Below are 11,460 nucleotides of genomic sequence, written 5' to 3' on the forward strand. Positions count from 1 at the left end.
AGAAAATCAACAATTCAATCACTGGGAAGGAATGTCCACCCCCTACAATTCAATAAATTGTCAAACTGCTTTATACAACTCAACTTCATATAAGTTGAATAGCATGAGTTACTCTCCCAAAGTTTGAGTACCTCAAGAATACTGACACAGGGAGTTCCCAGGTGGCCTAGTAGTTAGGATTCAGCACTTTTCACAGCTGTGATCTGGGTTCCATCCCTGGTCATGGAACAGAGATCCCACAAGTGGCATGGCACAGCCAAAAAATTTAAAAAAAAGAATACTGATGCCGTTGAGGTTTAGACTCAAAACACTCAGTGGCCCCCATAGTCTTCCTTGACTAGAACCTATAAACCCCCTACCATATCCTTGTCAAATTACACTTCCCACCACAATTTAAATATTGGTTTGTAAATTCATGATAGTCTCATGATTTTTCTGTATTAATCTAAAAACACAGATTTTTGAGAAAAAGAAAAATCACTGAAATGGGCATAGAGTTCCTCAAATAGGCAGTGAATGGATTCTGTACTGTCAAGGGTCTAGAGAGACATTATATCAATAACCATATTAGTCTTCTGAACCTGTAAGAGAGACAGTAATTGGGGAGGCAAAGCACTAAATGAGCAGTAATGAGTTCAGTACCTAACTTTAGCTGTACCACTTTTCTAGCCATGAAATTTTTGAAAAGTCATTCAATTTTCTTGAGTTTTGACTTTCTGATCTGTAAGACAGTTACTCACCCAACCTGTCTATTGTATGAGAATCCAAGGTAAAATGCTATGCAAATAAGGTGGTTATCATTACACTACAAATTAGTACAATGCCTGCTAGGGTATCAAAGATTCAGTGATAGCCAAGATCAGATAGCAAATGCCACAGACCAGTACTATTTTTTAAAGTTTTCATTTTCTATGCTATATCTTCTTTACCTGAACACACATAATTGATGTTCATTTACAGCACTCCAGAGAGAGCTGATCTTATGTTTTCATAATAGTACCTACCACTTACTGTGGGCTTACTAAATGCCAGGCACTTTACAGATCTTGTCTCATTTAATCCTCAGCATGACTCCAAGAGACAAGTATTATTATTCCTATTATAGAGATGAGGAGACTAAGGGCTTAGCCATTTTAAGTAACTCGCCTTGAGATCACACAGCTAGCAAGTGGTAGAGCCACGATTCAACTTCAACAAACTACTGGAGCTTAGCCATTACATGCATACATACATACACACATGTACCACAACAGCTCCAAAATTTGCTGATCTGCAATAGTTACCTGGGCTAATGTGCTTACCTGCAGGCCATCCTCTCTGCTTTTCCTCTGATACACTTTTCTTCAGCGTCAACAAAGAACCTGCTCTGGTCTGCTCCACAGAAATAACATCTGAAGCGGCATTCAGCACTTCAAACATAGAGAGGAAGCCATACTGCACATACTGGAATGATCGTCCAAATCGATTGGCAAATGCCTTTTCAAAATCAGAAAGGAGAACAGGAGATAACGCCAAGAGGTCTTTCAACTCACTCTTCACAACAGCTGGAAGAATAGGGGGCACCCTTCCTCGGTAAGGTACTCGCTGGCGAGAGTTGGGACCAGAGCAAACACTGGCCCTTCCCTTCTGCACGGAGTTTCGAACCTTATGGCTGCTCTTCTGTTTTGCAACTAAATTTGCTATTCCTTTAGTGGACTCATCTGGAATGGCTAAGGAGGTGTGAAGAAAAAAAAAGAAATAATATTTAGGTGAAAACTGACTCCCTTCTTCATCCTTTGCACCTGTGGTTATATAATTTTTTGCTCTCCAAGGAGCTGTGTATCTAGGTGGCACAATAAACATGAATCCCTGGTTATTACATTTCTTGCATTTTAGACAACAGCTTGTTAGCTTCTCTACTGGAGGATGGAGAACAGTGGAACCCAACTTGTTAACACTGCTAATTAACTCCTGAAAGATCTGAAACTCTAGAAATGAACAATGAACTTCCATACAATGATGTTTCTGTGCTTCATGAAATTTAAAACAAGACTCCATAATTAAAAAGTCCCCTTGTTAAGTTTCTCCTGACATAAGATGTTAAAACATGAAATCATATGCAAAACGTGGTTTTTGTGAAAGCACAGCATTCTGGGGAGGGTTTCCTGATTGTGCTGAAGATCTAACTCTGCCCACAACCTCAAAGGTGCCTATGATTTCTCTTCTCCCTCAAGAAAGTAAAATCCCCTGCCTAGAATGCAGGATACTTGCAAAACTAGAACAATTCTTTACCAAATGCTTATAATTACAAAGTTCATAGACCTCCAAATCTTAAACCTACCTTTCAGTATTACAGTACCATCCCCACAGGGGCAGACACTAACAACATCAGGCATATCCAACACCAGCTCCATAGTGGACCGATACCCAAGGATTCGGAGCGGTAAATGGTTGCCAACCATCAAAAGGTACTCCTTTTCCAACTGCTGTGGGGTCAAACCATCTTTTGTGGAAATGAGAAGTGACCTTATTTCCTTCCTCAGGCATTCCTGTATACGCTCTTGTTCAGACATCGCACCCTACAAGATTTAAGACAGAAACACTGCTCATGAGGAAAAGTAGGCAAACCCAAGAGGAAAAATAATAATAAACAGTCTAAAATGGCCCAAAGTGGAAATATAAACAACTGAGATGCGCATTTGAAAGGTAACGAGGCAGAAACAATACCACGAGGGTGCTCTGAAGCTTGGGTTTGGGAAAGCTCCTACATAATTCAAAGTCTAAATCCCCATCTGTGATGGTTAACTCAAGTGTGCCTCAAAAAATCCCTGCCGCGACCTAAAGTGGGAAAAGTTTAAGTTCCTGGCTCGTTTTCTGGTGAAGCCTTAACTCTGCTTACTGAAAAGAGTAAGACTTCCCTGGTGGCTCAGATGGTAAAGTGTCTGTTTACAATGCGGGAGACCTGGGTTTGATCCCTGGGTGGGGAAGATCTCCTGGAGAAGGAAATGGCAACCCACTCCAGTATTCTTGCCTGGAAAATCCCATGGACGGAGAAGCCTGGTAGGCTCAGTCCATGGGGTCGCAAAGAGTCGGACACGGCTGAGTGACTTCACTTTCACTAACTCTGCTTATCCCGGATCTCACTCTACACTGTAGACTTCGTATCAGACTCTCGCCCACTCTTCGGGAACCAGGACTGAGAAGGAGGCAAACGCAGTACGCCTTCTTCCGCAGTGCGAGGACTGGACTCCGCGGAATGACGCTCGGACCGGCAAACTTTCTCCAGAGCCCAAACCTACCGAGAGGCTCCCCGCGTAGTCTTCCGAGTCAACCACCTTGCGTTGCCCGCCCTCTCGCAACTGTGCTCGGCTTGGGCGCAGGGTGTTGACCCCTCCCCACCCTACCCCTCAAAGTCTCTCAAGGGGATTGCCCACGGCCTTGGGTAAAAGAGGCAGGCGGGCGGGAAGCAGGCGGAGCACCCTTCAGCTGCCCGACCGCCCCTCACCCTGGCGCGGGCGCGGGCGCTGGCGCTGCCGTGGGCGCTGGCGCTGCCGTTGCGGGCCTGGCAACGTCAAAGGCGCACACGAACTAGCAGCCGCAGACCCGCAGCTGCGCGGCGGCCTGCGCGCCTGCGCACTAGTTCCCGAGGGCCCGCGAGGTGAGCTCCCGGCGCCGCGTTCCGGCCCCGAGGGCTCACGGCCGGTGGGACGGTTAGGTAGGACTGGTGGCTCCGGGATCTGGCCTGGGTTCGGTCTCGGTGCTGGGGCCGCCTAGGTCCCCTCCCAGGCAGCCTTCTGGGATGGCCGGCGCCTACTTCTTGCGACGTGCTTGGGAGACACGAGGTGAGCCAGCGCGCAAGAAACCCCTCCAAACGCCTCTCGGCCAGAGGAGGAGGCTGCGAGGTTCTCAGTCACCCGTGGAGCTTCTTTAAGAAGTGAAAAAGATGCCCGGGTCTGATCAGCAGATGCTCTGATTCTAGCAGGTCGGGGTCTGGTGGAGAAAATTTCAGGCAATTCTGACGCTTGGTGGAGAAGCACTGCTGAGCTAGATAGATGCAACTCCTGGCAGAGCGGAATGGGTGGGGCAACAAGGGCTTCCTGAATGAGTGGAGAACTCCACTGGAGATAAAAGAGCTGGGAAGCTAAAGAGGAGGATGTATTTGAGGAAATAACCTGGGCGTGTATTTTACTGGATAGGTAGAATAAGCCAGATGTATAAGGGCCTTGAAAACCAGAAAATGGTAGTTTAAGAGGGGTAGACTAGAAAGGCTGAGTATGAAGACTTTTACCTTAAAATATACAATCTAATTAAAGGAACAAGAAAACCAAAAGATAACCGAGGATGAGTCAAGAAGGAAATCAGAGCACACACATCTACTTTATCTTTCACCTAAAATCCCATGACATTAAGAAGAAAGCTCTAAGGAACAAAATATTCCATCAATTAACCAAGAATAGTGAATAATCTCAGAAATACAGAAAAGATTTGTGGGCTGGTTTATAGCAGAACGGACAGGGCTAAATAGCAGATTAAGTAAAAGGAAACTGATGAGACATGAAGAATGGATCCAGGTGGACACTACTCCAACATCTGAATGACAGGTATTACACAAACAACAGAATGGTGGTGAGGGCTGAAGATTTAGAAAGAAGAAAATGTCTCGGATTTGAAGAAAAACACAAATTTTGTGTTTAATTAAATGGTTTAATTTAATGGTTAATTAAATAGTTCCACTGAGTCCTTAGGATAACTAATGAAACTAAGATCCCATTCTAGACAACATCCAGAAGAAAGTGAAGAGCTTTTATATAGAAATAGGTTACTAGAAAGTAATGCAAGTTATATTGCCGTTGGATTTCTCAATGGAGCAATGTCTTCAAAGCTGAAACTGAAATCCTTAACCCAGCCAAATCAGCATTTAAATGGAGCACACAAAAATTCTGAAAATTTACCATCTCACTAAACAACCTGAGAGCAAAATGGACAATGAATTGAAAAACCATATCCCTGATTTTCACCCCATTATCTATGATAATAGGTAATATGGTGCACTTACTACATGCTCTTAACATAGATTATCAAATTTTAACAATCTGAAAAAGTACAATTATGATCCCCACTTTAAAGTGAAGAAACTGACAGAAATGAACAAGGATATAAAAAAGTGATAGGCAATAAAAACAAAACTCTTGCTTGAATCTAGAAAACTATTTGTGTATAATGTGAAAATAAGAGATTTTTACTAAGATATTCTGGAGCTAAATCTCAGATCAATATCTGCAACCTGAGTGTCAGGGGCTGAGTAGCTTCAATAAGGGGACCCCATTTGGAAGAGTTAAGCTACACTTGAAATCATCACTTGCTTGGGTTTACAATGCATGGTCATTCTCTGAGACCTGTCAGACTTATGTAGTGGCTAAACTGGAATGAGGTGGGAACCATCACCTTAGCATCTTTCTTGCCTTTGACGGAGACACTCTGCAGGTATGTAGTAATGCTTTTGATGTACTATTTTGGCACTTCACTTGGCATTTTCTACCAAAATAGCCCTTACTCAATGAGTGAATGTGCCCATGTAGGAATTCTGTCAGTTGCTAAAATTACCTATTCCAGCTATTCACTTGGCAAGCAGGGTGAATTCACAGTCCTACTAGCCCTGCCCAAAGGTGAACTTGGACCAGAATTTAATTCATTTATCACCTAACCCCTATATGCTCACAATGTTGATAGCACACATTGACATTCGTGTTCTTTTGAAATTAGTGACAGTTACTGAGAAGTTTGAGTTCCTCCTTTTTTCCAGAACATTTATCCATAAGGGGTTCCAAGGCCTTTGGGGAAAGGCTGAAGAAAAGGTTTGCAGTACTTAGGTACAGTGTTTCAGCAGCATCCTTTTTTAAGAATATTTAGGCTATACTCCTGGGGTCTGATTTAGTTCTTGGAACAGAACTGACAAGTCATGTGTCTCAGAGTCCTCTGTTCCCCAGACCTAGAACTGTGTTTTGTTGGTTTGTTTGCTTTTGTAATTACACAAATCAAAAAGACTTAGTGAGTTGTTTGTTGATTTCATCCCTGGGACCCTACAATTAATTACCACAACCAGACAGCTCTGTGTGTCAGACCAGTGTGTTTTCCATCCTACCCATTATGATGACTGGAGAATCCCAGGGATGGGGAGCTTGGTGGGCTGCCATCTATGGGGTCGCACAGAGTCAGACATGACTGAAGCGACTTAGCAGCAGCAGCATTATGATGACCAGAGTGCACTTTTCTTCTGTTAATTAACTGTCTCCACCTGGTCTCCTCCCATACCCTGCTTGTATCTGGGAGTATATTTCCATTGCAGCTGCTCCTACCAACATTCCTGCCTTAGAAAACAGCCAATAATGAGTTTTGTGTTGTGGTGTGTGTGTTTTAAGCTTCTGAAGCTTTAATATATGCCCCATGACAAGTATGAGAGAATCTTTCAAAAACACTGTCCGTGCCGGAGGTGAGTTAGAAGCTCATGATACAACTTAGGCAGCATTCCAACCTCCCAAAGTTTAACATTATGCCCAACTTGGGGCCATTTGATGTCACTGTTCAATTCTATTCCTCACAGCAATTACTCTAAACCTTTGCCATCCCTATTAAGCTTTTTTACATATTCCTGCCTCACCACTAGAAAATGACTTGGCTCTGACTTCCCTGCACACAGAGAGGGAGAGAGAGAGCAAGAAATTCTTTCTACCTACATCCTCCAGCCATTCCTTCTTGGCCAAATCCTTGAATAAACAGTCCACGCTCACTTTTCCCCACTTTTTCATCCACCATTCCCTACTCAATCCAAAGCACTCAGTCTGCTACTCTGAACATCTTAAATTAGTTTTATCAAAACCACCAATAACAAATCTGACAAATCGTAAGGACTTTTCAATCTTTCCATGGTAGGTGATGGCTACTGTTTCCTCTCTGTGTCCCCTCCCTTTCTGAAAATCTCTCCTCTCTGGGTACTGCACTGAGCTTGGCACCTAGGTTTCTGCTCTTATTTCCTATTTGTTATTCCATTAAATGTCCACACCTACCAGGGTCTGTCCTTGGCTTCTCCTTTTCAGTCTTCCCCCTCTTCCTGAGTGACCTTTTTCACTCTCACACCTTCAGCTTTGGCTCATGCCTTCCAAAACACATATTCATTCAAGCAACACAGATTTTCCAGTTCCTACTATGTGCCAGGCACTGTTCTAGAACACAGAACTACAAGAGCAAGACAAAGTTCTGTTCTCCTGGACCTAACTAAGGACAAACAAAAAGCAGATAAATATATAAAATGTCAAGTAACGATAACTATTAAGAAAAATAAACCAGGGTAAGCCGGATTGAGAAGGGGCTGCTTTAAACAGAGTATTTAGAAAACAATGTTTAACCTCTAAGATAGGGATTCCCATCTTGTGGTTCCAGAGCATCAAAACAACCTAGAAACTTGTTATAAATTATCAGACCCCACACCCGCCTTCCTCAACTAGAACCTGGGGGAAGGGGCAGGAAAAGCCCAACAACACAGTTTAATTAGCCCTCCAGGTGATTGTGTGCTGCGCTTAGACGCTCAGTTGTGTCCGATTTTTTGTGACCCCATGGACTGTAGCCCACCAGGCTCCTTCTGCCATGGGGATTCTCCAGGCAAGAATACTGGAGTGGGTTGCCATGCCCTCCTCCAGGGGATCTTCCCAAGGAATGGGTTCCCAGGAACCTAGGTCTCCCCGCACTGCAGGCGGATTCTTTACCGTCTGAGCCACCAGGGAAGCCCAAGAATACTGGAGTGGGTAACCTATCCCCTCTCCAGGGGATCTTCCCGACCCAAGCATGGAACAGGGGTCTCCTGCATTACAAGTAGATTCTTTACCAGCTCAGCTACCAGGGAAGCCCCCAGGTGATTCTGATGGCCGCTAAAGTGACAACCGCAGTTCCTACCCTACCCCCACCCCTGATTCATTGTCCTGAATAGATTACTGGTGTGCGGTCTATCGGATTGATTTTCTCAGCCCGTAAGGGTAGCTTGAGGGTTGGGGGGAAAGCAGAGGCTGGGGACCCCCTCCGGTCAAAAGTAACCTCCACCCAGACTTTTCAGAATGTGACCGAGTGGGGTCAGCTGGCATGCTCACAGGCCTCCAGGGAGCAAGGTAAGAGCCAGACACTCACTGAACCTGCTGCAAGAAGCTGGGTGCTGCCAGTTTTCTTCTTTTGAGTCCAGGAGCTCCAGGGGAAGCGCGGATGAAGTTCCCTTCCGGCGCACAAGGAGGCTGCGCAGCGTAAAGCCAGGCCCACGAAGGGCGGGGGAGCGAGTGGGGTTTCTGCGCAGCGGGCGTCAGCCCTTGCCTCCAATTCCATGCCTGAAGTTTTATCTTTATTTTGAAATACTGGTTTGGAAAAAGTTTGATTGAAATCCACTTGTACCATCACAGGTACTCCGAAAGAAGGGAAACCATTACAATGAGAAGCCTGCACACTGCAACTAGAGAAAGCCTGTGGGCAGCCGCTAAGATCCAGCACAGCCATAAATAAATCTTTTTTGAAAAATTGTGTGAACACATTTCTCATCCATGGTAACAAAAAATATTTAAAGCTTATCAAAAACCCTTGATTAGGAGTTTCATGTAGTCGTTTGCTCTGCTGGAAGGCCCAGTTCTTGAAGCCCTCTGAGAATCACCTACCCACCTCTTAATATGGTTTAAACTAGGTTTTCTCTGACTTTACTCAGGATTACTTGCCCCTTCCTTTGGGTCCTCATGGTACATACAGATATCTGTGGTTCTCAACCAGGAGCAATTTTGTCCCCATGGGACACTTGACAATGTCTGGGGGTTGGTGCTACTGGCATCTTGTGGTGGGTAGAGGCCAGAGATCCTGCTAAAGATCTTACACAGGAAAGACCCCTGCAATAGAGAATTATCTGGTCCAAAATGTCAACAGCGCTGAGGCACAGAAACCCTGCTGTAGATCCTTCTGTCATAACATACACACTTTATCACACCTATATGTTTACATATCTGTTTCTCCCTGTTAGACTCTCTTAAGTTCCTCAAGGACATGCCTTACCTTTACATTCTCAGAGGTGAGCAGTGCTAAACATACAGTAAGTGCTCACTATGTATCTGTGAAGTGAATTCATGAGAGAAAAGTCAAGGCAGTCTTACCTGCACCTAACAAGTGGACAACTGCTTCTCCAGGCAAAGAAGGCCAGAACTTGAAACACTTGAGAGCAGTATAATTAGGGGAAGTGGGTCTGTCAGAGCTGCCTGCAGTTGTTACCAACTGCTCAACCTATGAAGGTCAAAATCTCTCAAGTCTTCTATCCCCTCACCCCCACCACCCCCTTCATAACTCCATGCAGTCACCAAATTCTGCTGTTTCTCTACTTCAGAAATAAATTTCCTGAATCTAAGCCATCCCCACTGCCAAAGCCAGCTCTCATCAGCATCACTTTCCTAGATCACTGCTGTGCCCTCCTGGTTGGCTTCTCTGCCACCTACAAATTGAGAAAGTCAAAGTTAAGTCCCTGTAGTTTCTTCAGTCTTTAAAATAACAAGATTTGCAATTTTATCTAGGCATAATGAATTCCAACTTTTCCATTAAATAAGATATATAAATATTCACTCTTCATTGTAGATATAAACTTTCAAGCTGCTAAATGAGAATATATTAATTTAGAAAGCCTTGAAATCTTTCATGACCTTTGTCTTAGAAACAAACTCAAGCCCAGCAATTTTAATTGGTCCTCTCCCTCTCCCAGTAACTCCATTCCCACAGAGGTCAGCCTCATAACAAACCCAAACAAGAGCTAATGTATTAAGAGTTTAAAGCTGTGCACATATAATATTTTCAGCAAAGGGATGACTGACACATTTTCAATTAAAAAGGAATCTAAAAGAAAACAGCATCATCATTTTAAGAAGAGATGAGGCCAGCTAGCTAGAGACTAGTGCCGCTACCTCAGCACTCAGCATGTTGACTTTTTTTAACATGGAATGTTACCTCCTTTCTCAGATATTTTCATTGTCATTAATAATCCCAAGAGCCTTGTGATATAAGCAGATGCTTGTGTTACTGTCATAAATGGATATAGAAAATGAAGTAGTGCTTATATAACAGCAGAGGAGACTGAGGACAAGTACCCAACATGGGCTACAACAATCAAGTATGGCTTTTTCTCATCAATTTTTCTCCTACAAGAAATCTTATTGAGGGAGAAGGTACAGCTTTGAGAATGTAATTTGGCCAGATATCCTGTCAATTCTTGGTTCAAAAATTGAGGTACAATTTTAGTTTAAGAGTCTACAGCTAGGACTCTAGGTCAAATTAATCCATAACAGAATCAAAAGATGAGAAAAAATTAATACATGCTAGAGTTTCATGCTTTTCCAAATAGGAAAAATTTTACAAGATGATAAACGACTGAGCGACTTCACTTTCCCTTTTCACTTTCATACATTGGAGAAGGAAATGGCAACCCACTCCAGTGTTCTTGCCTGGAGAATTCCAGGGACGGGGGAGCCTGGTGGGCTGCCGTCTATGGGGTTGCACAGAGTCGGACACTACTGAAGCGATTTAGCAGCAGCAGCAGCAAACTAGCTATGTTTAATAGCAACTATTAATTTTGAATGAATACTAAATAATCATATTTTTCCCCCTTTGGGGCAAAGGCAACTTCAAAAATTTTTTCAGTATACTGTTATGGGGAAAAAAATACTGAGTCAGGCACTTGAAAAGAAACATTTACCCTCCCTATGTAGTCCACACAATAATCAGGTTTAGACAGTAAAAAACAAATCTATTTGAATGACTTTATTACTAATCCTTTAATTATTATATTCCCAGTGACCTAACTCAGAATATATGGAAAAAAATAGTGGAATGATTTTTCCAGAGTCAATTTAAGTTACTTCAGAAACTGCAGTTCCTGCTTTGGAAACATGGAGTCTTACCCACTTACCAGGGAAGTCTCCCAGTCCTCATTCTTTAATAAAGTTTTTGAGAAAGAAAAAAAGCTATCACTATGTGAACTCAATAAATATTGGAAAATTAAAACTAAGTGATCATTATCTCTACCATACTGCAATGAACTATTTGAGTAGAATCATAAGTTTGGTTATCCATTCCAACCTCCTATTCAGTGACAAATTATTAATAGTGAATAAAAACGAAATAGATCCATTCAACGTTTCAAATTCCTCAGATGCCGGTGGGGCAGCTACCCCAGTGTACTGCTCAGTGGAGATAGCCAGTAAGGCTTAAAAAAGCAAAACTCTTGCCTTCATGAAGGAAGCATGGGAACAGGGTTTAGCCAAGAACAAAAGTGGTCCTTTCCTAAAAAAAAAGTTAAATCAGATCCCTTCTCTTGCAATTCTTCAAGAAGCAACATCAGCAGGCTTAAGCATTAATAAAATAATAATGAATTAGTAAAAAAGAAATATAAATAAAAGAGCATGTATGTGTGTAAATAGAGGT

General features: G+C 43.0%; 1 protein-coding gene and 1 long non-coding RNA gene across 20 annotated transcripts in view; one reads left to right on the top strand and one right to left on the bottom strand.

The window, feature by feature from the left end:
• The window catches only part of TDRD5 (tudor domain containing 5), a 98,807-nt gene extending 90,541 nt beyond the window's left edge, over positions 1–8,266 (bottom strand). For 4 of the 19 annotated variants that reach the window (XM_081485877.1, XM_081485889.1, XM_081485891.1 and 1 more), the window contains exons 1-3: positions 3,485–3,617; positions 2,321–2,558; positions 1,302–1,709 (exon numbers count right to left, since the gene is read on the bottom strand). In XM_081485877.1, coding sequence (XP_081342003.1) covers positions 1,302–1,709; positions 2,321–2,552 — 640 coding nt within the window. In that variant the 5' untranslated portion in view covers positions 2,553–2,558; positions 3,485–3,617. Of the gene's footprint in view, positions 1–1,283; positions 1,710–2,320; positions 2,559–3,010; positions 3,618–7,043; positions 7,229–8,154 lie in introns of those variants that run through there. The other 15 variants (XM_081485887.1, XM_081485875.1, XM_081485890.1 and 12 more) reach the window with 7 other exon arrangements.
• On the top strand, positions 4,295–8,532 carry LOC145504683 (uncharacterized). The gene is made up of 2 exons (XR_014052393.1): positions 4,295–5,463; positions 8,418–8,532. It is a non-coding gene; the product is annotated as an uncharacterized LOC145504683 (long non-coding RNA).
• The last annotated feature ends 2,928 nt before the right edge of the window (positions 8,533–11,460 follow it).

The sequence above is a fragment of the Giraffa tippelskirchi genome, chromosome 5 (assembly GCF_054371585.1).
Source record: "Giraffa tippelskirchi isolate mGirTip1 chromosome 5, T2T-mGirTip1v1.2.pri, whole genome shotgun sequence".
Taxonomy (NCBI): domain Eukaryota; kingdom Metazoa; phylum Chordata; class Mammalia; order Artiodactyla; family Giraffidae; genus Giraffa; species Giraffa tippelskirchi.